General features: G+C 34.6%; 1 protein-coding gene across 6 annotated transcripts; it reads right to left on the bottom strand.

Moving 5' to 3' along the window:
- Positions 1-574: 574 nt before the first annotated feature.
- LOC136269780 (snake venom 5'-nucleotidase-like) lies at positions 575-25453 on the bottom strand. 6 transcript variants are annotated; one of them, XM_066071304.1, is made up of 14 exons: positions 25158-25356; positions 22398-22899; positions 16743-16956; positions 11582-11767; positions 10146-10343; positions 9695-9826; positions 7403-7522; positions 6903-7058; positions 4287-4490; positions 2641-3847; positions 2335-2519; positions 1970-2071; positions 1636-1730; positions 575-1380 (listed from the first exon to the last, which is right to left on the bottom strand). In XM_066071304.1, exons 2-10 carry the CDS (start codon positions 22737-22739, stop codon positions 3738-3740), a joined length of 1662 nt encoding a protein of 553 aa, XP_065927376.1. In that variant the 5' UTR covers positions 22740-22899; positions 25158-25356; the 3' UTR covers positions 575-1380; positions 1636-1730; positions 1970-2071; positions 2335-2519; positions 2641-3737. The 6 variants fall into 6 exon arrangements, with proteins under 6 accessions (XP_065927376.1, XP_065927377.1, XP_065927375.1 ...); XM_066071306.1 differs by having other exon boundaries at positions 588-1380; positions 3057-3847; XM_066071307.1 differs by having other exon boundaries at positions 588-1380; positions 3061-3847.
- Positions 25454-27725: the final 2272 nt, after the last annotated feature.

The raw sequence follows: 27725 nt of genomic DNA, 5'->3' as shown, positions 1-27725 counted from the left end.
TTAGATTGAAATCTTTTATGTAAGTCCTAATTCATATCTTTGTTAAGTCAGATAAAGAAAGTAAACAATAGTTTGAATATAAAGAAGGTAACATATAGGACATATACGTATATCATACAGCTCCAATGAGACAAACTTACCCATCTTTTTGTCTGTTTTCTTCATCCCTTTAAAATCAAGGCGCTTCTCAACTTGTGACAACAGGAAATGATGTGATATTGAGGGTCATTAGAAGAGTTCCAGGAAAGGGGGAATAACTGTTATTTTTACATTTTCATTTTGGTAACAGGAGTGACGAGAACTATTACCTTTATTTTATTTGGCCAATAAAAATAATTGACTCAAGAAATAAATATTGAATAATAAATGCATTACTTTATAGACGTATTCAGTTAATATAAAATAAAAAAATTGGGCCACTTTTACACCGATTTCATTTTTGTGTGTCTGATTTTAGTAAGCTCCAATTAAAACTTGACATTATGACATGACTTGCCCGTTCGAATTTAATCAGAATATATAGGCAACTTCGCCACATATGATTCACATATGTGAATCATATGTGGATCATATGATTTGTTTCAAATGAGATCATAAAAAAGGGCATCATATGTGAATCATATGTAACAGATCATATGATCCACATATGATCCACATATGATTCACAAATGATTTACATGTGATAGCCTTTTCATATGATTAACATATGAAACTTAGAAGTTGGAAGTTATTTTCATATGAGAATCATATGAAAGGGGCATCATATGTAAACCATATAAAAAATACATATGTGGGTTTTTTCATATTTATCAAAAGGAAAATATACACTTGTGCACACAGAAAATAAGGTATTTCTGCTTTAGATAAAATTTATCAATATATTTCTAAAGTTTGTAGGCACAAGCATATTATTCTACAGATTTATCCCTTAAATGTCTTGTTTTCCAGCAAAGAAATAGCTTATTTTACACAGTGCACATAATTGAATTATTCAAAGAATATAGAAAAACAAGTTTTTAGCATTTGTCGATACATATATTCTACTTAAGAATACAAATTATTGGACATTTGATTTCATAAATGTATAAGTACTGTCATGTATACCAATGAGGTCATATCATGAGTAAATATACCAGAAATCATTAAAGTGTATATAACAAAGCTGAAAATTGAGTAAAAGCAATGTCCAGCGCTTGTTTAAAAATCTCTGAGCTGAACTGGAGAATTTCATGTTTTTAGTCATGTTCTCTTGTTTATCTGCTTGCTGTCCATGGTCATGAAATGGAATAATGGCCAGAATCTTCTTAGAATAAGTATCTCTTTATAATTCTTCAGTATCTCCTTGGTTGCAGACTAAATTTTCTTTAGAATATATGGTCCCTTCAAAATGATGAAAAAATATTTTAAAAACTATAGACTAAGTGTAATTTATAATGTACAATATTCCATACATCTTTAAATCAACTTATTATAAATGAGAATAAAGCAATTCACCTGAAAGATAGTAGACTTCATTAGTTTATTTTTAATGACCTTTGCATATGCTCATGATCTTGAATCTCTCAATAACTCTTGAATTTATTTGGAACTGAATGAAAAAAACATTTTTTTTGATAGCAGCCATATAATATTTACCTTAATCAAAAGTCTGGACCAATGAATCCCTCAGAATAATCAAGTCACTTTTAAGCTTAAGATTGTAGTGCACATGATCCTTTTTCAACAATTTACTAAAATAAATAATTGAAAAATTACTGAACATAGTGGTACATAACTATTCTTAAATTAAAAGTAAATTTAAATAATAAACACACATGATATTTTCAAAACATCTCAAAATATTTACGTTAAAAATAATATAATGTTACTGGTTCTTTAAAATACAAGTAGTGCTTTAAATTACCATGAATGAAATGTTATGAACTTGTAATACAATTTACAGTTATCATAAAGTTGACAAATATGCTACCTTTGAAATCCTTTGAAACCCAAATTTTGTTTAATATGTCTTTGTGTGCAGTTTTACTCAGTTGAAACATGCTTTCTGGTGAGCACTCAGCAATCAAAAACTCTAAACAAATAAACTTTTCAATAATCCCAACAATAAGTATATCTTAAAGAGTAACTGAGTGACCATTTTCATAACAAAAAATAGTAAAATTGTGGTCAATTTTATATATTATACTGAATATTTTTACTGACACTGTGAATGTTTTGCATTTTGCATTGGTCAGAAATGCAAGTTATAAATAAGATGTATAAATTCATAAAGGAAAATATCAATCAATAAATTTACTTGCAATACATATCATATTTACATAGCAGAATATTTACCTGACTATACAATATCTGCATGAGTTAGGATGATTTCTGTTGATCAATCATTTCATCCTACACATTATCATTTAATCGTTATCCTGTGAGTTTTGCTTTTTTTTCCCTGTCCATAACAATCGCCTGCTGTGTTGTGTGCGTCTTTAATTGGGCTTTGTTACTGCTGATTTTCTCTGCTTTGTTTTCTTTTAAAACAAACATAAAGTGTTAAACACAAACAATTCTATAATTGTTTGTAGCTAAACGGGAAAATTCAAATTCAATTTGACATTTCGTTATTTAACATTTGATTATTGTATCAATTACAGTATTTCAGAGAAGGTTCAGGCAGTTGAAGCGACGACATGAATTAAAATTTTCATTTCTGAAGCTCTGCGTCATTTTTACCCGAATTTTCCCTTAGGAAGTTGATCTTTTTTTCTCTACTTTCACTTTTGATGTTTGTTTATTTAACGAAGTTTAACAAATAAAGTGATAAATGTAACATATATCTATCAAAGATATGAATTGCACATCAGATTGATCCTCTTAATTGATAATGTTTGTGCTACAATATGCAATATTACGCCTATGGCCCAACGTGTGTACCGATATTCTCACATACATATATAATTATCGGTACGGTGAGTGAATAGGAAATTTATGACGATCAGATTGAATAAATCTGTTGTGCAAAATAAACTTTAAGTTAATGATTTATGATATGATAATGATAATCTTACCTACTTTAAAAATTGCTCTCATCCCATCTCCTGCTTCTGGTGACGTAAAATGTGACGTATATGACAAAACAAATTTTAAACCGATTCTGGTTCCATTCCCGGAATAAGATTCTATTTTTTATTATTTTTATTTTTTTTTTGGATGAATTAATTTTTTTCTTATGGTTACTTATTCGTTTCAAAAATGATAAATGTGTATTACGTAAACATATATTTTAAAGCTAATTCTTTTAACACGCATGTCTGCATGTACTATACATGCATACATGTAGTTGTGTCATTATTGTACATTAAACCTAAACACGGCTTATACAACGTTACAGTACAGGATTTGTAAACATTAAATAATGTTGTTCAAATTTGATTATATTAAAAATATGCAAATAAAAACTATTTTTATAAACACTAAAAATATTATGAAATTATTTACAGATTTCTTTCATATGATTCTCATATGATTACACTTGTGTCATACATATGATCATCATATGAAGGGATTTTCATATGGGAATCATATGTATAATGCTTCATATGATCCACATATGAGTGTTCATATGATTCTCATATGATCTGCCACATATGATACTCATATGATTCGATATGCATATGATACACATATGATTATCATATGATTCTCATATGAAAGGCAATACATATGAGAATCATATGTGGCGAAATTGCCTATGTACTTGTAGTGTTGCTGTCCACCATTTCTATTCTTCCATCCACACCAGTGATGAGGGGTGACGTCGCCTTTATGTACTCGGCGAACACGTCTGTGTCCAGAATACCTTTTTAAAAAAGTAATATAATTGGTTACAATGCGTTCTGAAAATTGATGTCAATTGTAAAAATATTAATTTTTAATCTAATTCGTCGAGGTGGGTTTTATTCTTAAGAGTTGACTATTTACAGAAATGGACAAATGTTACAAATTATAATGATAACATTTTGAAAAAATAACCATACCGCCTCTATACTATATATACATGTGCATGTAGATAGGATATGCTTTTTTTTCAAAATGTTTGTTTTAAAAGTAAGTTTGTGCAATGAATGTATACATCAGAATTATAAATATGTCAAACAAGGATAATTTAGTGAAAAAATGAGTAAAGACCCCGGGGTCTAGATACTTGCGGTGGGGGATACAAAAGGGGGGGGGGTCGGTCCTGTCCTCAAGCACCTGTGAATATCGCTACATTCATGTCCTGCGTGAAACATACTCACCAACAACATGCTTTTGTACAGCGTTATCTCGAATCATTGTATAGCCATCCCCACCATTCAGTAGGTAATTTGACATTACAATGTCGTAGAATTTGTCATTGTCTAATGGTAAATATTCCGGGACTTCGCATTCAGAGCAAACGACTTTCACATCTACAATTCGTTGTCCCTCTGGATTTTTTAGATTATATTTCACTCTTATTCCTGTTAAATGAAAAATGGAGAAGTTGAAACATATTAACTAATATGTAAACGGTGTGACCGTTGGACGGAGCGCAGATTTTTAACACAGTGCAGTTTGATTTTTGTAGAACAAAATGTATTTGAAACGCACTAAACGTCGCGTGCTCAGTCTACATTATGACGTCATGTCTCATACGTAAAACGTTCAAGTTTTGTCTTCGGAAATAGCCGAAGAGAGTTACGTTATGCCGAACATTTTTTTATTTCTTCTTTCATTGTTTATCAATTTAATTCATAATATGTTTTACGGTGCAACCGTTGGGGCGAGCACAGCATGTAATTAAACAATCAATTATAATAAATCAATAAAAATAAAATTAACAATTTTGAATGCAAAAAAATAAAACAAACCTATTTTTCAGTAAATTTTCATTATTCATAGTTTATAAGATTTGTTATAATTTATTTATTTATAAGTAGAACAGTAGTTTAATCTCAGATACAATGTTGTTAAATAATAAAGATTTTAATATATAAATATTCATTGCACTGTATCACTGTATCTCCTCTTATAAAGTGATTGTAACGTAAGTTCACCCCCCCCTTTTTTTTTTTGCAGTAGACATTTTTTCCTAAACCTACATATAAAACTGGACTCATCATAGAGCCCCCCCCCCCCCCGGCCCCATGTTAAACAAATAATATTTCATTTTTTTTTTCAATTGACACATAGAAAATCGACTTATCATGTCTTTGCCCCCTCCACTTAAAAAAAAAAAATAATATTTAATTTTTTTTTAGATTTACGCTTACGCATGTAATAAATGTCAGAAGTATTAGAGTTTTCATGATTTTTTTTTCTTTATGCCTGCATGCAAAGATTTTTTAAATGAGGCTGCCATCCACCCACCCACCCCCTTTTAAAAAAGGGCGATGTTACATTGTACGTGTACGTTCCAGGAAATTACCGTAAATATAGTGAATAAAATATATGTGAGCATTCATCCAAATGAGTGCAATTTACAACTGTTTCCTGTATCTGAAGAAATGTCTCTAATCTTCAGATGTTCTTTAGCTTAGCCTTTGCAATATTTTTAGAGGATTTTGGTCATTTCAGCAGATTTACAATAACTTCAATTAGAGTAATTTCCCCTTATCAGCGCTTATTGTGACGTCAAAGCTGACGTTGGTTAAGTGTCGCCTGACTCTTCAAAACTCCCCTGAGAAATAAAAGTACGCGAAGTATACTGTTTTATTTACTTTAAAAGCATGATGTTCTTAAAATTACACATCTTATATGCTTCTTAAAAGTTTTAATTACTTTGATTCTCGTGAGAACGTGAGGTTGGAACCCATTGGTACTATGAATTGTATGTCAAAATTTACTGACGCCGAAAAAAATCTATCGGATCAATGTGTAAACCTTTGTGACGTCACTCAATTGTTTTTGATTGAGAGTGTACTGAGGTGAACTTTAGAGGTAGCACCGACTGTATGTCGTATACATTGTTATTGTTTTTATTGTCTTAATTGTTGATTCTCGTGAGTGTGAAGTGATAAAAATTGCCATGAATACAGAGAACTACTAGGACGATTAAAACAATGCATTACTGGCCCGTCATTTACTGACGCCAAAAAATCCGTTGAATGAATGTGCGACTAGTCCGAATTTTCTATTCACACACGCCTTGTCGGTAGAGCTTGCTTCGCTGCGCTCGCTTTAAATGCCGCTGTAAAAACTGAATATTTTATCTAGTATCTAAAAGATCAGTTCCTGGAAGTTAATGTTTTTATTTTGCATCTGATACTTTGATAAGACATACATAGAACCAGTCGTGTTTCTTGATTGAAGTACCATTGAAACTTATCTGATGTCCTCTTTTATTTCTTTTAATTCAAATTACCTTCTGTTGAAACACTGGAACTTATTTAATTGAGTTTACAGGCAATAAACATCGATAAGTTCCAGTCAATCAATGATCGAATTAACTTTTTAAAAACAAAATGGCTGCCAATATGGCGGCGCCCAGGGCTGGAAGAATTTTTTTTTTGCCTTAGTACCCGTGATTCAACTTTCATTTTTCACTGATTTTCTTACATATATGTGTTACCATTAATCCTCGCTTCGCGAGGCGGGCTTCGCCCGCCTCTCGCTGCGCTCGTTATTAATAATTAAACATATTTTTTAAATAAAAAGTCTCGATTCTTAATTGGTAACAAAAATCACCGTCAAACACTTTTTTGAAAATATTTCGACCATATTATCGGTCTTCATCAGTCGAGTTTTCTAAATTAATACAGTTATTAAGATTTTTTTCTTTTTGCGTTTCAAAAGTTAATTTAAAAAACGTAACTTTTCGGACCTTTCCGAAAAACGTAGAACTAAATTTCAAGTTCTGCCGGAAAGGTCCAAGAGGCTGCGATTGATCTTACCTGACACCTGTAAAAACGCGCCATCTGGGCGTCCTGTGTCGTATGACGTCACACTAAGTTCCAGAGCTTGGCGTAAGTACTTTCCCTTCAGGTGGATCGTGTCCATGGTGTTTCTGTACGGCTGAACAGTGATAGCGTCACCCAGAGTTACGGTTCCTGTCAAAACGTGAGGGATGCAATATATAAAAAAAAACCATTAAGATGCAACTTACTACGTACAGTAGGTACGCTTAACTATCTGTTCCCATTAGCAAGGCCAGTATAAATGTTTTTTTTCAATTTAATAAAAACAGAAAATATTTGTATCTTCTAAAGAACTTTCTAGACCAAAAAGTAACAATCATAATTCGATCCATGTTAAAGTTGGGTGTGGTACAACATTGCATGAGACATTTAAGGTTGATCATTAGATATAATTATTCATGTACATGCAGTGTGTAATATACCTAGTCTAGTACTTTAATAGTCATAAATTATGTTAATTCTTGATAAAGTCTTGCCTCTTTCAAATGATGCCCGGATGGAGCCTGAGTTGACAATGGCGATGAACACGCGAGTGGCGTTAATGGTGTCGGCATTCTTCAAGTTGATGTACACATAAGAATCCGCCACCAGATTCCCTGAAATCATCAGATGATTGATGGATGAGAACATGTAACTTGTTAATGGTTCTTCCAGCCCAAAGTATGGTGTCCGGATAGGGCCATCAGATAAACGAGACATCGCGCTAACACACAACACGCCGTCGCGCTAACGCAACTTTGCACAACACGCCGTCGCGCAAAAACACAACACGCCGTCGCGCAAAAACACAACACGCCGTCGCGCTAACACAACTTTGCACAACATGCCATTGCGTTAACACACAACACACTATCGCGCTAACACACAACCCGCCGTCGCGCTAACACAACTTTGCACAACACGCCGTCGCGCTAACGCAACTTTGCAAGTTTCACAGTCTAGTAGGAAGTTGTTTCCGGAAATATTAGACTGCGCATGCTGAAATTTGTAGGCCTGCATGCAAGCATGGATGAAAAATAAATTAAACTAGACTTTGACCCGTGCGTGCACGTGTTGACATTGCATATGATATCGGGCATTTACAAAGTAGATACATCGAAACACCGTATATTGTTGACATAATGCTATTAATTTCACTACACTCTGCTGAGTTGGAATAATCTAACTGTGCTTCGGGAAAGGCCTTCGCCACAGTTAAAATGTCCCCATATACCCGTAATGTAGCAGAAAATTGCAAAATCGCTCCAAAACGATTTTGGAGAAAATTAATAAAGTTGCATTGAAAATAACAGTCAAATTGTTCACAACAAACCATTTTGAAGCTGTAAATACCTTTCTTCAAAAAGATTAAATTCTATAATTGCAGAATTCAACATATTTCAACAACGTTTTTACACACTTTGTTGACATTCGAAACTCTCGGGATTTTTTTAATAGTAAATGCACTGTGTTTGAGTTATCTCCCGTATTTTCTTTGATGAACAGAAAAAAATTCCCAATGAAAATTAACACGCATTTGTTTTATCGTTTCCAAGTTTATCCATGCAAATGTGAGATTGTGGAAATATAAAATAAAGAGCTCCCGTGATTTAGCGTGAATATAATGCGCATGCGCAAGATTGTAAAATCAAAAAAATTCTGATGATTTCCGGAATATTTTGAGGAATTTTCGTTGATTATTAATTAACGAAGCTTGATTGAGAAACAATAAAAACAAATTGGTAATCTTCAAGTACCAATGATGTTTAAAATGTTTAAAACAAAAGACAGTACTATTCCGATTTATCGGTATTAAAGCTCAAAATTTCGAGTCTATTATTTTAATATAGTAGTATAGATGTACTTTGAAATAAAAATTATTATTTTCAATTACCGATATTATCAATACATATAAATAAAAATATAGTTACTAGTATGTCACTGTATAAGGATATGCTAGAGTGCATATAAATTATTAATAAATCTACCAATTGATAAATTTACTTTAAATATTTGATATAATTAATTAATTCAGCAATGATATATTTATAACATGTACATGTCACAAATTCATATTAGGCGCTCTGTATATTACCAAAGCAAAGAAATTTTAAAATGTAAAATTACAGGTATATAACATGTCACACTGGCGTCGGAAGCAAATTGAAAGTGTGGGGGGGGGGGGGGTCGTCAGAAATACTGAGAGAAAAAAACCTTATTCCCAAAATCATGAAAATCCTAATCTGTGGGGGTTGGGGGTTGGGGGGGGGGGTTATGCTTTTTACTCCAACTTTTAAATCTTTTAAACGTATATTACGGAACAATTCCTGCGAAAAACCCTCTATTCTGCTATGTTCCTAATGGTTAGGTATAACTTAGCAAAAAAAGAGGGGGAGGGGCTAAGCGCGACGGCGTGTTGTATGTTAGCGCGAAGGCGTGTTGTGCAAAGTTGCTTTAGCGCGACGGCGTGTTGTGTGTTAGCGCGATGTCTCGTTTATCTGAACGGAATGTCGCGCTAACGCAAATGGCCCTATCCGGACACCATACCAAAGCACAAACACTTGTAGACAGTCAAGTGTACTCTAGTACCGTAACTCTTTGTCCGTTGACCAAAGCATAATTAATATAGGGCTAGTACTTCATGTCTTGATCAATTAAAATCGATTGCGTGCTTTAACCGAGGACAAGAATTCTTTAAAACTACTTTGTGAAAATATAGGCATAAAACTTGTTTGCCTTATTTTCCTTTTCAAACAATGATAATTATGCAAAGCGTTGTATAGTTATACCCATGTTACATTCCCTCAGCCTGCACACTGATCTGGATCCCTCCATCTTGACTAACGTTCTACCAATAACTTCTTTGGTGGAATTTTCTATCTCCAAAAACATTGTATCTACCACTTGTTTAACGGTTGGATCTGTAAAAATAACCATTGTTAGAATACAGCTCTAAACAGATTTTTTACACACATTTACCCACATGAATGTTTTACCAATGAGTTTTGCAAAGTAACATTCATTTATTAAATAATAAGGACTTAATTAGTATCGGATTCCATTTGTATTGTGTCTGAAAAAATTGACCCAAAACTTATTTTATCTAGCTTAGTTTTAGCTTTGCATGTTATTCTTATTTCATACTGTAGTCATTTGTAAGACTTATTTTATATATTCTAAACCATAAGAAGAGAATTCACTTTTTTTTTAATGCAGTTAACATTTGGTGAGATTTTGTACCTTCTGCAATACTGTTGTTAAGTAGGATTGGATTTCCACCGTAGGAAACAACTTTCCCCGTGTTGTCAAACTGAACGTGTAAAACGCCCAGATACTTTCCGAATGTGTAGTCTTGAACTACCAGCGTTCTCTCGCCATTGGCTTTGTTGACCACGTGAGGATAATCACCAATGGGCTTCTCTACAGAGGGCGCTGTGCCTGCAAAGATTGACAACAAACATTTGAAAAACGTCGTTAAGGAGGATGGACGGTGAACAAATTACCCGTCAGATCTGCCTAAAACTTAAATAATTATATTTGGGGCCTCATACTACTATTTAGTAAAAAAAAATCCTAATAGTTTAGATTTCCAATTTGATCATTTTCCCTAAATTTTATATGCAGAGCTCTTCGTTAACTGGAGGTAAATATGGCCTATAAATGGTAGCGACTATTAAGCCCCTTTAACCATTTGGTGATAATCGATAATAAGTAGTTAAATAAAAACAACGTATGAAAATTAATTCATGTAATGTCATTGCAGGCTGACAAAGATCACACTAGTGGGTTGTACATATATTGTATATTTGCCTGCCCTTACTATTATTGCATATCGTCACTCTTTTGAAAATCACGTCTGTCTTCGTGCATGGCCATACATGTAATTATATAAAATTCCGTTTTTTCGAACATCGAACAATGTCCTATAATGCACAAGATGATTCATATTTAAAGTACAGTACTGCTCAAAAGTAGGTTATCAAAAAACAATTTTTAAATCCAAAAAAAAGGATTTTTTTCCTACACAGACACATTAATATCAGTTATAGTTTTACTAATAGACCGGGTCCCTTGTTTTTGATTGGTGATAAGCATCTATCGAGTAAGTAAACTGTCTCCTCTTTCGTTGAGCCATATGTAGACATGGACAGGTTTGCTGTGTTGAAACATGTGTTTGCTGATTTCAAGTGTTTGGCTCGTAGTTGTTCGACACGTCCGTTTGCATGCTATTGCGCCGCATTATAAACATAGGTCACAGATAATATTCATGCCTATTATATACTGTGTGGGTTTTTTTTTGGGGGGGGGGGGCGGGGCATTGCAAGCAACAATGTTCAAATCACTGTAATTGATTATGTTTACACTCTGGACAATGTTGTGCTTTTCGGGTATAAAATCATTGAATAATCAAGGTATTGTTTAGACGAGATCCTTTTTTATATATCCATATACTAGTATTCTATATTGTGTGTGTGGGTTTTTTTTTTGGTTTTTTTTTTTGGTTTTTTTTTTTTGGTTTTTTTTTTTTGGGGGGGGGGGGGCATTGCAAGCAACGTCATTTGTACACTGTAATTGTTTATGTTTTCAATCTGGGCAATCCGTGTATCCTTGATTCATTAGAAAATAATGTTTTGATACCTCCCCTCCCATCACACGCAAACACCTGGAATTTTTACCTGTGTAAAGGAAGGTTTTGGTGCGACCCCCGATCACAACATCTACCCCTTCCACCTCCGTTGCTATTTTGGTGTCCAAGGCAAATCCCGCGTGACCCAGAGCAATGATCGTGTTGACCCCTTGACCTTGTAAGTTCGTGACCTCAGAGCGTATTGACGTCACTTCGTCCTCAAATTTCAGGCTTCCTGTCAGAAGAAAAATACAATTAATCAACTTTCAAATTTATTATGTATAATAATATAAATATAATATTTAATTGTGTATTGATTTCCGATATCACTTGATTTCATCCTGTGGTTTTGAAACTGAAAACAATGGGTCTATCTTCGCCAACCCTCATGACATATTCTCTCAAATAGAGCATTTTATTGATCCATTTCAAACTACATGCAGTTTATATGATCTTGATTGTAAGTTCATCAATTGGATTTCATTGGTTTAAAATGTCGGGAAGTATGAATGTTCTCCTTTTCTTGTTTTTAAATTATTAATATTTAATTAGCAAAATTATAATTAGTGAAAATATATGGGTACATGATTCTGGTACTTTAAGTGTATGTAATGTTCTTAGTGATCACCGGGCAACTTATATCTATATTCATCAGAAAACAAATACAAACATTGCATATAAACGCAAAATTTGGGATTACAAGCATGCAGATATGGAACTTTTAAACAAACTCATACTTGAATGTGAATGGTGTAGAATCATTGATGACACAGAAAACATAGATAAGGCCACAACAAATTTTACTAACAAACTCCTTTCTTTTATTCATCAATGCATACCTGAAACAAGAGGCCCAGGGGCCACATCGCTCACCTGAGCAACAATTGCCCTAATTCTGATCAAATTAGCATTACAGTATCAAAATATCTTGACAACTGAGTACAGTAGATCTTGCTAAAAAAAATTTGAAAATCTGCCAATTTTTATTCACCTCTTATTTTTTGGTAAATACCAAGCCCCTTTTGTTGTTGTACCTGTAAGAAGATTTTTCTCTATTCCTATAAACCCCCACCCCCCTCCCCATTTCGTGGCCCCACTATTCTCTAGGGAATCATGGTTTCATCAAACTTAAATCTACCTTTAATCTCATAACCTGTGCTTTCACACTAAGTACTGAGTTTTGGACCGAAAACTTTCCCAGAATATTTTTAAAGATTGTAAAACTTGATCCCCCAATTGTGGCCTCACCCTACCCCCGGGGACCATGATTTGAACAAACTTGAATCAACACTTCCTGAGGATGCTTCCACTCAAATTTGAGCTTTTCTGGCCTGATAGTTTTTGAGAAGAAGATTTTTAAAGATTTTCTCTATATATTCCTATGTAAAACTTGATCCCCCAATTGTGGCCCCACCCTACCCCCGGGGACAATGATTTGAACAAACTTGAATCAACACTACCTGATGATGCCTCCACTCAAAGTTGAGCTTTCCTGGCTTAATAGTTTTTGATAAGAAGATTTTTAAAGATGTTCTCTATATATTCCTATGTAAAACTTGAACCCCCAATTGTGGCCCCACCCTACCCCCGGGGACCATGATTTGAACAAACTTATATCTACACTTCATGAGGATGCTTCCATTTTAATTGAGCTTTTCTGGCCAAATAGTTTTTGAGAAGAAGATTTTTAAAGATTTTCTCTATATATTCCTATGTAAAACTTGATCCCCCAATTGTGGCCCCACCCTACCCCCGGGGACCATGATTCGAACAAACTTGAATCTACACTACATGAGGATGCTCCCATTTTAATTTGAATCTTTCTGGCCTGATAGTTTTTGAGAAGAAGATTTTTAAAGATTTTCTCTATATATTCCTATGTAAAGCTTGATCCCCAAATTGTGGCCCCACCCTACCCCCGGGGACCATGATTATAACAAACTTGAATCTACACTACATGAGGATGCTCCCATTTTAATTTGAATCTTTCTGGCCTGATAGTTTTTGAGAAGAAGATGTTAAAGATTTTCTCTATATATTCCTATGTAAAACTTGATCCCCCAATTGTGGCCCCACCCTACCCCCGGGGACCATGATTTGAACAAACTTGAATCTACACTACATGAGGATGCTCCCATTTTAATTTGAATCTTTCTGGCCTGATAGTTTTTGAGAAGAAGATTTTTAAAGATTTTCTCTATATATTCCTATGTAAAACTTGATCCCCCAATTGTGGCCCCACCCTACACCCAGGGACCATGATTTGAACAAACTTGAATCTACACTACCTGATGATGCCTCAACACAAGTTTACGCTTTACCGGCCTAATAGTTTTTGAGAAGAAGATTTTTGAAAAATACCAACAAATTTTCAATAATTCTCAATTATCTCCCCTTTAAAAAGGGAGTGGCCCTTCATTTGAACAAACTTGAATCCCCTTCACCTAGTGGTGCTTTGTGCCAAATTTGGTTAAAATCTGCCCAGTGGTTCTTGAGAAGAAGATGAAAATGTGAAAAGTTTACGACGACGACGACAACGACAACTACATGTACGACAGACAACGGACAAATTGTGATCAGAAAAGCTCACTTGAGCCTTTGGCTCAGGTGAGCTAAAACTGTAACTATAAGGCCGAATGATAAACCATGGATGGATTCTCTTCTTAGAAAAACCTTGCGAGTTTGTAATAGGCTAAGAACAAAGGCACAAAAAACAAGAAGAGAATCTGATTGGGTTATTTTTCGGCGAATAAGGAACAAGGTTAATAACATGAAAAAACATGCAATTGCAAACTACTATGACAATATAGACTCTCATCTTAAGGATGCTAGCTTAAACAATCAAAAATTATTCTGAAAATTATTGAAAGATTGTTTCCACACTAAACTAACACGCGACATCCCACCTATAAGGTATACCATGGACAATGGTAAGGAGGGTTATGCATTTTCAGGCACTGATAAGATTGAATTACTTAACAATTACTTTACATCTATTACTTTCTTAGATGACAGCAACCATGACCTTCCAACTATAGGGGGGTGTAGATTTAATAACTCTTTTTCAGAAATAAGAATACAAGAGCATGAGATTACAGATATCATATCTATCATTCCAGTTAATAAGGCAGTTGGTCCTGATTGCATCAGTCACAAAATGTTAAAATCATGTAAAGATACCATCTCAAAACCACTTTGCATATTATTTAACAAATCATTATCACTCAAAATTTTTCCAGAATGTTGGAAATTATAGCACATGTTCTTCCATTATTTAAGAAGGATGACCCTTCTATCACTTCAAACTATAGGCCAGTTTCTCTTTTGTCTTGTATAAGCAAAATTTTTGAAAGAATTATTTTCAAACATGTATACAATCATTTACATTCGCAGAATCTCTTTTACAAATATCAAGCAGGTTTTTTTTACCAGGTCATTCTACAATGTATCAACTATTAGAAATATACCACGCGATTGTTAAAAGTATTGATGAAGGCAAATTTTGTTGTATGGTGTTTTGCGATCTTTCAAAAGCGTTTGATCGAGTATGGCACAAAGGTCTAATTTACAAATTAAATATGTATGGAATTAGTGGAAACTGCTGGATTGGTTTGAGAGTAATTTAAGCAACAGAACACAAAAAGTTATGTATAGAAATAGTTTTTCTTCCGTAGGCCATGTTAAAGCTGGTGTTCCTCGGGGCTCAGTACTTGGGCCATTATTATTTTTATTGTATGTAAATGATGTAGCTGAAAATATGATATCTCTATGTGGATTATATGCTGATGACAACTCTTTACAACACTGTTCAGATAATATTAATCTTATCGAACAAAATCTTAATCATGACCTCAGAATATTAGATGAATGGTAAAAAAAATGGTTGTTGAAATTCAATCCACAGAAAACCGAAGCTGTATTTTTCCATTTGAAAAATGTACATCATTTTCCTAATTTTTTTTTTAGATTGTCAATTGGAGTATGTTACTGAACACAAACATCTTGATATACAGTTATCCTCAAATTTAAGTTGGTCAGAACATATTGATAACATTGTTTAAAAAGCTTACAAAAAACTGGGGTTACTTAAAAAGCTAAGATTTTCTGTTTCAAGGGATATTCTATCACAAATGTATATATCTTTTATTAGACCACAATTGGAATATGCTGCCGAAGTATGGGCTGGTTGCACACAGATGGACATAGAAAAATTGGAAAAGGTTCAATTAAATGCGGCAAGAATAGTAACTGGGCTCACAAGTTTTGCTTCAAGAAACTCAATTTATTTTGAAACAGGTTGGGAACCTTTGGAACACAGAAGAAATAGAGCTAAATTAATAACTATGTACAAAATGCACAATAACTTAGTACCTACTTACATACAAAACATTGAATCATATACAAGAGGCAGTGTTTCAAGGTACACAACTAGAAACTCTCTTGATTATTCTGTTCCAAAATTTAGATTAGAACTATTTAATAAATCATTTATTCCTAATACTGTCAGAAGATGGAATGCCCTAAGTCTTAATACAAGGGAGGCAACCTCTATTAAAATATTTAAAAAATGTTTATACAATGATATGGTAAAGCCCCAGAAACATCTTTCATTTGGAAAAAGATTTTTAAACATAACTCATACACGTTTGAGACACAACTGTATTTTAAATTCTGATTTATTCCGCTGTAACTTAATAGCCAGCCCAAACTGTTCGTGTGGCTTAATAGAAGATGCATACCATTTGTTTTTTGTCTGTAAAAAGTATACAAGAGTTCGAATTCTCTAATTAATAAGCTATTGACATTACGTTATGTACACATTATAGATGCACATTTACTGTTATGGGGGGATGATTCTTTGACAAATACACAAAACACTGAAATTTTCAAGACGGTACAAATTTTTTTGAGTAAATGTCGTCGTTTTTCAAAAAATGTCTGAATTTATAAGGTGATTTTATATATGTAGTAGATTGTTTATTCATGTATATTTATGTGTATTCATATCTAATGTTATTACTGGCAATATTTATAAAATTTAATTATTAGGAGAGGACTATCTAAGTTTTAGAACTTGTGTCCTATCCATTTGATTTAATCAATAAAATATGTTCAATTCAATTCAACCCTTGGGCGGCGAAAGACAATATAAATATGTTTTTAAAATAAATAGAAAAAAACACCACCCACCCCTTTTTAGTGCTACTCACCTGGCTGAGATATCATGGGCGTGTCCTTTGTAGTGTAACCTATGACCCCGATCTTTTCCCCGTCCACTTCTGTGACGTAACTCTTCTTGACATACGGTTTGATTCTGGGGTCCGAATCCAGATTTATGTTTGAACTGAGAATGGTGAAGTTTACGTTCTGAAGGAATGGCAGGAGTCCCTCAATGTTGTTGTCAAACTCGTGGTTTCCTAAGGCCTATATAGAAGGGGGGAAAACATAAATATATAATGTTGTATACGTAGATGAATATGTACACATACTATCATAAAAATTCGTAGTTATTTACTTATTGGGTTGTTACTGGCTGCCTATGGAATTATGTCGGATTGTTATGTTCAGAATACGTGAGGCAAACAATAGTTTTGTTGGACCTTTAGACAGAAATGTTGCCCTCGTCCCTCAGCTTTGAGCAAAATTTGTATTTTTCATGTTATTTTTCCCCTCGTATCCAATATATAACTGTATATTATGAACGGGATTACAGGGGACTATGTAATATTTAGAGTACCCTTGAACGAGTGTATCTTCCGATACCGGTCGAGGGGGCGGAGCCCCCGAGACTGGTATCGGAAGATGCACGAGTTCAAAGGTTACTCTAAATGTTTTGTATCATTGCGTATTCAAATTATTGCATCAGTTTTAATAATAAAACTGTGATCTTACATGAAATTGGCGCGGCTAAAATTTGACCAATCGGACCTCAATCAGGAAAGCACGAGAACAAAATCAGTTTGCAGACAGTTAATTATGGAGGACGGCATGGATTTTTTGCTGTCCCAATGTGCGGAATCTGTAGAAAATCAGATGTTTATGGAATATTCGTTTGATTCTTTAACTCTTTCCCAAATAAGTGAATTACCGGAAATGTAGAATGAACTCGACATGGACGTTAACTTTGATATAGGAGATGTTTTACAAATGTTGGAGACTGCTGAAAACGCCCAAAATTCCACCACTTCTGAAGTTGACGATAAAAAGAAAAATGAACGATTTGGTCAGGTTTCAGATGATGAAATTCAACGTTTAATTGACTCGCAAACCAATTCAAATTCGCGCAAGAATACCAAGTGGGCGATTAAGACATTTAACAAGTGGCGTATCGCGCGGGTCAATGTACCACTGTTGACCGAGATGACGAGTGAAACTCTTAATTACTGGATGCAGCGATTTGTTTTGGAGGTTAGAAAACAAGACGGATCGGAATACCCACCGCTCTACTACATTGTGTGTGGTTTATTACGTTACATGAGGGATGAATACATTCACAATATGAACTTTTTAGACGAAAAGGATCACAGATTTGCTGTATTTCAGCGGGTTTTAGACGTGCGAATGAAAGAACTGCTGTCAAAGGGATTAGGAACAAAAGTTCGTCAGGCGGATCCAATTTTAGCAGAAGACGAAGAAAAAATTTGGAGCCAAAAGGTATTTGGTATGCATTCTTCTAAAGCGTTGCAATACAGAGTGTTTTTTTTATAACTGTAAACGTTTTGGGCTACGTGCGTATGATGAACACAAATCACTGGAATGCGATCAGTTTGATTTAGGCTGTGATGACAGAGGGAAATACATTCATTTTCATGGACGATCATCAAAAACTTATAAAGGAGGCCTAAGGCATATTCAGTTGTAAAACAAAGATATCAAACACTACTGCCTCAATGGTGAGTTAAACTTTGTAAATATTAATAAAGTATAAAATGTATATTTTTATAATGTGCATTTTTCCATGAGATATTACTTAAGGTTACCCGTTATTAGGACTATGGAAATACAGTAGCTATATTAATTTTTTTGTATTTGTAAATACAGTATTTAACAACACCTTCGAATTCTAATTTTGTATTTCCAGCGGAGAGATGTCTGGCTGACTTTTACCTGGCATATATTGACGCCCTCGGACACAGGGGTGCATTTTACCGACGATGGCAAGTGGTATCAAGTACAGCGAGCAGGTTCTTGGGATAAACAAAATCAAGGGTCTGATGATAACCGGAAACGCTGGACTTGTCCGGAATTTTACAAATCATACCGGTAAAAGGACCTGTGCTACCCAGCTGTATCAAGCGGGCTTCGACGAGCAAGATATCATGAGTAGAACCGGTCATAGGTCCGAATCGGCTGTTAGGAAGTACAAGCGTACAAATTCCGTTCATCGAAAGTTTTGGATCCTCCCAAGAAGACGAAATGTGAGATCGCATTAACGCCCGACATGGATCTAGATGTATTGCCAAAATCGGGAAAACATTCCGACAACGACGAGAAAAGTGACGCCTCGAAGTCAGTCTTTAACAATTGTGTTTTTAGTTTTACGGCATAAAACAAATGTGTGTGAATTCTTAAAACTATGCACTTTTGGATCCTAATTTTGCACTCAGTTCAATATCATGCTTAAAAAAGTTTGTGTTTTTGATATATGCAAGGAAACAAACCATTTTTTCATATTTTTGTCAATAAATCTTTTTTTGCTTGTTTCACTTTATTTATAATCTGATAATGGTTTATCTGGATACACCACAGCTGTTAGAGCACGGCTAAACCATGGTGTATCAGAAATAAAAACACAAAGGTCATCAAAGCAAAACTATCGCAGCAATGATACAATCTACTTACTGCTTATACATTTATTTGTTCGTGCATTGCAGTTCATTCTGATACATGTAAGAACATCGCATATTAATACATATATTTTAAATATTTCATATACAAGTCATCCTCAGTTTTTATAGCAAAAATACAAATAAGAGAAATTATTTAGGATATTTCTTAGAACTGGCTTACAAAAGAGGAAGCTATTCGTATTACCACGAAATAACTACATCAAAGCGGGTAAACTGCTATAATAGTAACTTTTTGTTTCATCGTGGATCGTCAAAATATTGCTTTCGAAACATGATTTCAGATACAAACACGCGCTCTAGACTATCCATACTTTTCAGTATTTCTAGTGAAAAAAAATAGGTTGCAAGTAGGGCACTAGCTGTTGAGTTTTTAATATGCTTTTAATAAATACTTTTCTTCAATATTTGATTAGACATGTGCATAAGAATCAATTTGTCGTTTTCTTTTTTTTTTGTATGAAATAATGATGTACATGTACTTTAGTTCTGAAGAGACTCGAGTACTTTAAGAAATTGTTTTTATAAAGTTTACTGAAGCGTTTCCACAAAATCACGGAATTACTTGATACTCCACAATACACGGTGTCGTTTATTTCCTGACGTGATTGGAGTAATGGGCCGATGGAGCTGATCGACTCATGAACTGTATCGAATGAGTTTTATCAACATTTTTCAAAGGTGAAGTAACGTAATAAAGAGGATAATGACTTGGTGAAACAGAACAATCTCTATACAGGAGAGAGAGAGAGAGAGAGAGAGAGAGAGAGAGAGAGAGAGAGAGAGAGAGAGAGAGAGAGAGAGAGAGAGGTGGGGGAACATTAATCCATAAATTTTAAGATATGTCATTTTGATTATCCCAGGTTTTTAAATTTGCTAGATTCGCAGGAAGGTATCCGTACAAATTTTAATGGCCGAAATATCCGTACATTTAGTTACATGTATCCGTATATTTTGTTAAAGCTAACGTATCCATTCATTTTTGTTGGTTAAAGTATCTGTGACTTTAGTTATGGCCAAAGTATCCAACCATTTAGTTATGGCCAAAGTATCCAACCATTTAGTTATGGCCAAAGTATCCAACCATTTAGTTATGGCCAAAGTATCCAACCATTTAGTTATGGCCAAAGTATCCAACCATTTAGTTACGGCCAAAGTATCCAACCATTTAGTTATGGCCAAAGTATCCAACCATTTAGTTATGGCCAAAGTATCCAACCATTTAGTTATGGCCAAAGTATCCAACCATTTAGTTATGGCCAAAGTATCCAACCATTTAGTTATGGCCAAAGTATCCAACCATTTAGTTATGGCCAAAGATAATCATTTTAAAGAACTAGATTAATTAGAAACGTTATTTTGTTTGCATGTAGTTGGTAGTTGGGACGAACAGTTGGTTGCTTTATCCAATATCAAGATTTGATAAATAATCCATTATCAAGATATGATTAATAAACGAAAAGAAATGCTAGAATTATCCTACTAATTATAATCCTGCATAATTTATAAATGTAATCTGTTCAATTTAGGATCCAGGAATTTTTGCTCGGGGTTTTGGGGTAAAATGTATTTTTTAAATTTTGCCGCTATTTTTGAAAACGAAAGTTCTTGCAGCATTGTAACCCGGGACCTGTGGGTCAGTAGATCCAGGCCGCACCCAATGCCTCACAAAGAAAGACAACAAATCTTGGCGATATAAACTGTTTTATTATGGGTTAAAATCGCCTTGATGCGGCGTACTGTCATAAAAAGTAGAAAACACGGGTTGACGACGATATCCTTTAAAACTTTAAATTTTCCAATGGGATGGGATGGGGGGAGGGGGGGGGGTGAGACAACCCCGACCGTTGATAATTTTGACGTTTATAATATGGTTACAACTGCATGTAATGATTTTGTGCATTATTTTATTGTCGGGTCTAGATACTGAGTATATATGTTATATGGTTGCCATAACATCAATGTAATACGGTTGTCGTAATTAACATCAATGTAATACGATTGTCGTAACACTAATGTAAGAAGTAGGATGTGAATCGTCTTTACATGTATCTTTATGTATCTTCATGTATATATATATATATATATATATATATATATATATATATATATATATATATATATATATATATATATATATATAATATATATATATACTTATGTCTATCCTGTCAATTGCAGAGGACTGGATGAATAAATACATAGACAGAGGAGTGTAGGTTTGTATTGCTCCAGATAGCAATGCCCTAAAATTGATTAAAAGTTGCTTTTGAGAATATTTTAGTGTCGTATTTCTAGACATGAATGATTTTGACCATACAAGGCAAACATGTCACATCGATCGCGATGTTACAAAATGAAAAAATGTCATTACTTTAAATACCCGTGGTACAGGATTCAATTTGTAAAATACAGTCGAGTGTTTTGAGTTGTTCGAGAGCCGATTCTTTGTCCTGGCTTTCTGTTCATATTTGAGTTAATTGCTATAATTTCAAAACGTTTATATCAAATTCCCGTGTTTTTTTTTCGGAATTATTGACCAAAGCTTATTTAATATGATCAATGTCTGTAAAATGTGTTATTTCATATTTTACAAAAGCCAGATGCTCTAATTTGTGCAACAAATGTTATCCAGAGGCTTCCAAATCGAAGTGCGGAATGACATTTCATGCACAAATATCTTCTCCATAAATCACTAAATAAACATTTTGCATAAATTTATGTTCGGTGGTAAAATGTATGGGATTTTTTTTTTACGTCAAGTGATCATAGAAAAGGAATAAACGCTAAAGTATCATTCAATCAGAAAAAATAAAACATGTTTATGTATGACAGTTACCGGTAATCCAATATGCAATGCATGTAAGGCAGCACCTAAGTTTTCAGAACTTGTGTCCAATCATTTTCATTCGTTTCAATAAGATATGTTCAGTGCAAATTTTGAGAATAGAACCCATAACCCAAAGTACTCTAAAGAACACAAAAAATGGAGATGAAATGTATATATGCAAATATTACCATGACATCGTATCCCAATAGATTCATCATCGTGTACGTGACCCTGCCCCCGTAGTGAGTGAACCAAAGGGTCCCATGAAATTGGCCCCCGGCGTCCAGTAGCAGCGTGTTTTGATGCAACCCTCGGAGGGCCTCAATCTTTGTCCTCATCCTAGCTGCTCCCCCAAAACAGCCCCCACCGACGGAGCACTGTCCACCAAAATTGTTCATCTCCTGAACTCTCGCGTGTACATCGTTGGTGTGGAGAATGGTCAGTCCGAACCCATGGCACGTCAAGGAAATGGTTAGGATTGTGATATAGCCTAAGGTCGCCGCTGATAGATGCTTGTAGCTCCACATCATGGATAATATTCTCCACTGGGTCAGATAAAGTTTCCTCAGTCCCACTAAAACAATGCTAACTGTACTTTGTTATATATAACATAGTAAGACTTTCACTGTTGTCTCTTGTCGAGTAAGAGCGGACACAGTTTTAAACATCACACGTACGTTCCCATTCAGTCTGAAATAAAACTACCGCTGTTTATTGTTTGTATCATGGCTGCGATACTTTTGCTTTGATGTCCTTTGTGTTTTTATTTCTGATACACCATGGTTTAGCTGTGCTCTAACAGCTGTGGTGTATCCAGATAAACCATTATCAGATTATAAATAAAGTGAAACAAGCAAAAAAAGATTTATTGACAAAATAATGAAAAAAATAATGTTTCCTTGCATATATCAAAACACACAAACTTTTTAAAGCATGATATTGAACTGAGTGCAAAATTAGGATCCAAAAGTGTATAGTTTTAAGAATCCACACACATTTGTTTTATGCCGTAAAGCTAAAAACACAATTGTTAAAGACTGACTTCGAGGCGTCCCTTTTCTCGTCGTTGTCGGAATGTTTTCCTGATATTGGCGATACATCTAGATCCATGTCGGGCGTTAATGAGATGTCACATTTTGTCTTCTTGGGAGGATTCAAAACTTTCGATACACTTTCTTGAAGAACGGAATTTGTACGCTTGTACTTCCTAACAGCCGATTCGGACCTATGACCGGTTCTACTCATGATATCTTGCTCGTCGAAGCCCGCTTGATACAGCTGGGTAGCACAGGTCCTTTTACCGGAATGATTTGTAAAACTCCCGACAAGTCCATCGTTACCGGTTATCTCTTTCATCAGACCCTCGATTTTGTTTATCCCAAGAACCTGCTCGCTGTACTTGATACCACTTGCCATCGTCGGTAAAATGCACCCCTGTGTCCGAGGGCGTCAATATATGCCAGGTAAAAGTCAGCCAGACATCTCTCCGCTGGAAATACAAAATTAGAATTCGATGGTGACGTTAAATACTGTATTTACAAATACAAAAAAATTAATATACCTACTGTATTTCCATAATCCTAATAACGGGTAACCTTAAGGAATATCTCATGGAAAAATGCACATTATAAAAATATACATTTTATACTTTATTAATATTTACAAAGTTTAACTCACCATTGAGGCAGTAGTGTTTGATATCTTTGTTTTACAACTAAATATGCCTTAGGCCTCCTTTATAAGTTTTTGATGATCGTCAATGAAAATGAATGTATTTTCCTCTGTCATCTCAGCCTAAATCAAACTGATCGCATTCCAGTGATTTGTGTTCATCATACGCACGTAGCCCAAAAAGTTTACAGTTATAAAAAAAACACTCTGTATTGCAACGCTTTAGAAGAATGCATACCAAATACTTTTAGGCTCCAAATTTTTTCTTCGACTTCTGCTAAAATTGGATCCGCCTGACGAACTTTTGTTCCTAATCCCTTTGACAGCAGTTCTTTCATTCGCACGTCTAAAACCCGCTGAAATACAGCATATCTGTGATCCTTTTCGTCTAAAAAGTTCATATTGTGAATGTATTCATCCCTCATGTAACGTAATAAACCACCCACAATGTAGTAGAGCGGTGGGTATGTTTTCTAACCTCCAAAACAAATCGCTGCATCCAGTAATTAAGAGTTTCACTCGTCATCTCGGTCAACAGTGGTACATTGACCCACGCGATACGCCACTTGTTAAATGTCTCAATCGCCCACTTGGTATTCTTGTGCGTATTTGAATTGGTTTGCGAGTCAATTAAACGTTGAATTTCATCATCTGAACCTGACCAAATCGTTCATTTTTCTTTTTATCGTCGACTTCAGAAGTGGTGGAATTTTGGGCGTTTTCAGCAGTCTCCAACATTTGTAAAACATCTCCTATATCAAAGTTAACGTCCACGTCGAGTTCATTCTTCATTTCCGGTAATTCACTTATTTGGGAAAGAGTTAAAGAATCAAACGAATATTCCATAAATATCTGATTTTCTACAGATTCCGCACATTGGTACAGCAAAAAATCCATGCCGTCCTCCATAATTAACTGTCTGCAAACTGATTTTGTTCTCGTGCTTTCCTGATTGAGGTCCGATTGGTCAAATTTTAGCCGCGCCAATTTCATGTTAGATCACAGTTTTATTATTAAAACTGATGCAATAATTTGAATACGCAATGATACAAAATATTTAGAGTAACCTTTGAACTCGTGCATCTTCCGATACCAGTCTCGGGGGCTCCGCCCCCTCGACCGGTATCGGAAGATACACTCGTTCAAGGGTACTCTAAATATTACTTAATTTAAAATCCTATGCTACGCTCGTAAAATCGGACGAAAACTAGAGTTTTGTTTATTCACCATTGAAGATGGATTACTGAAATTATTATTACGAAAAGCTTTGCAAATACCTTGATTCACTTCCGTATTCTAGGTCAACCGTATCCAGTGTAATTTTTTCATTAATAAAAATAACAAATACTCACTAATATAACGTGCAAACACGACCCTTTGCGTTCAACAAACACTTTCAAAGTCAAAGACTCATTAAACCTGTGATCATTATCAGCCCCAGCCAATCGAAGTGAAGAGCCGATAAGGAGTATTCATACAGACCTGTAATCTACCCAGAGGGGACACGCCGACACCATTTATTGTTAATTACAAAATACAGTCACGGCGGGCGATTTCAACATAAAGCTTTGGATGGCGACTTTAGCGTGCCTTTGCTGTTATTGTGTGTTTTCCACAAAAATTCTTATTACACTTCGTTCTTCGTAATCTAGACTGCTTGTATATATAAACATGTAACTATATCATTTATGGCTCTTGAATTGTCGCCTTTTTTTCTGAATTAATGAATCGAATTGAGTGGGACAAAGTTAACAAGTATCTGAGAGCTTACACATATAATGTATTACGATACTTAATTAAAATGCTAAAAATAGAACGTACAGTTTAAAGTACGTTAATTATGAATAGGCCTATCCCTATAATGTTATATTTTAAATCTATCTTTTTATTTGACATTACATTAGGTCTGGACATTGGAACGACTTTCTTAAATACATTAACTAATCAAGACGAATCATAGTGGATAAAATCATGTGCTCTTATGTCATTCCAATGTTGTTTTTTTTTGTTTTTTTTTTGTCTTTTTGGAATAATCACTAATTTTAGAATGCAGTCTGTGCTGTTCTTGCTGATTGCAATTTGAGAAATTAATCAAAAATCCAAAATTATGTTAATCGACCCTGAAATCTGCTCGAAAAATTAAAAGTGCATTGAATTATTGGAATTTATACAATATTTTTCATTCCCTTAAAAAATCAGTGATTGTTCCGCAGGGTAGGGCTTGAGGGGTAGGGATGGCAGTTACAATTGAGAGTAAATACATTCATTGATATTCATAAGCATTCCGTTTTCGTGGTTTTTGGGTAATGCACAATGTCGACAGTACGTAACTTGCCGACAATTACTTTATAAACACAACTTATCACAATGACTAATGATGAAACCGCAGATAAACAATGTTAGGCCACCATTTCGTGTAATGTCACAAGAAATGTCAAGAACAGAATTAAATTAGTCGTCGTTAAAGACAGGACGCACATAGAAGTTAGAAATAGATAACAAAACGAAACCGTTTATAAACGAGAACTATCAACATATATGCAACCTCATGTGTGAGGTGACCCTCTGAATGAACGGATAAACACGTATGTTGTCGTTCTTTGCTGTCAACCCTCCCTACCCATATCACTTACGTTATGTTTAAAGAATAACAAGTTGCTGTCCTTTAAAAAAGGACTACAATACGTGGACCTTTTGCATGTGTTTCCAACGAAAACGTGAAAGCCTTAAAATTATCAGAGATTCCACAGAATCCAGCCCTCTGCTTTTAACCACTTGTACGTTGTATTGCGTATACATGCATGTATAGCCCTGACTTTTTATCTCAGAATTTAAAGGATTCATACTTCTAAAATAATTATGATTTATCTATGAATGAAGTTAACATGTATGGTATCAGGCATTCGGTGAATTCTGCTATTTGTACACACATTACGATTCGCTTTACTTTATTAACTTTACAGTCACAGCTTTGTGTAAATTAAAAAATTTCATATTTTGATGCATTTTTCTTGAGATTTAAACTTTTATAGTGACATAATTATTCAATCATACTTAAATTATTAAAAAATTTAATCGGGAAGTTCTCTAGCCTCGCCTACTATAAATGTAAAGTTAAGTTACATGTGTATTCGGAAAACAACAAAACATTGCAAATTATGCTATTTGATGCATGTTGTAGTTTCGGCATAACATTAACTTATTTCATAATACTGATAGTTCATATCACATGCCAATCATTTCTTTAAAAGGAATACCTTGTCTGTACCGTTTACCGACAACTTTACAATTACAGCGCCTTTGAACTTATATGTGTCATATGGCAAGGAATCCCGATCCCGATTCAGATAAACTTGTGCTAGCCTGGTTCCCTGAGCTACCCATTACGCACAGGAACCAGGCTAGATCATGCGCAGGCTGAATTTTCCCCATAGCATCCGGTTTAACCTCGCTTATATATTTTCTGCGTGGACCTCAGGGTCCACGCAAAAAGTTTTCTTTGGTGATTCATGCGGGAAATCAAGGTAGGTCATTGCAGAAAAAAAATAAGTAACGCGCGTTAGCGGTTATGTAGTTTTTTTATGCAATGACGCTACCTCCATAACCGCCATGAATCATCAAAGTCAAGCACATAGCATCGTTTTTGAAAGTGTGTGTGGAGGGGGGTGGGGGGGGGGGGTTAGATTCTTCCAAAAACCTCGACAGGCCAAAAAGATACACCCCCCCCTTCGAATGCTACGTGCCTGATGAAAAGCATATCTATTAATATTTACATTTTTCTTTTAACAAATTAATAATTGAAACTTTAAAAATAAGTGAAATTAACTAAATCATTGGTAATGTCC

Source organism: Magallana gigas, chromosome 9 (assembly GCF_963853765.1).
Source record: "Magallana gigas chromosome 9, xbMagGiga1.1, whole genome shotgun sequence".
NCBI lineage: Eukaryota > Metazoa > Mollusca > Bivalvia > Ostreida > Ostreidae > Magallana > Magallana gigas.
This window is presented reverse-complemented; position numbering and strand designations above follow the sequence as displayed.

Bases quoted from the DNA above. Each gene is read 5' to 3' on its own strand.
- LOC136269780 (XM_066071305.1), bottom strand. From the start codon at position 22,739: ATGATGTGGAGCTACAAGCATCTATCAGCGGCGACCTTAGGCTATATC. The intron at 7,523-9,694 runs GTATAACTATAC...TGATGATTTCAG, and splicing joins GCTGAGGGAATGTAACATGG to GGAATCTGGTGGCGGATTCT. The intron at 3,848-4,286 runs GTGAGTATGTTT...TTTTTTAAAAAG, and splicing joins TGTACAAAAGCATGTTGTTG to GTATTCTGGACACAGACGTG.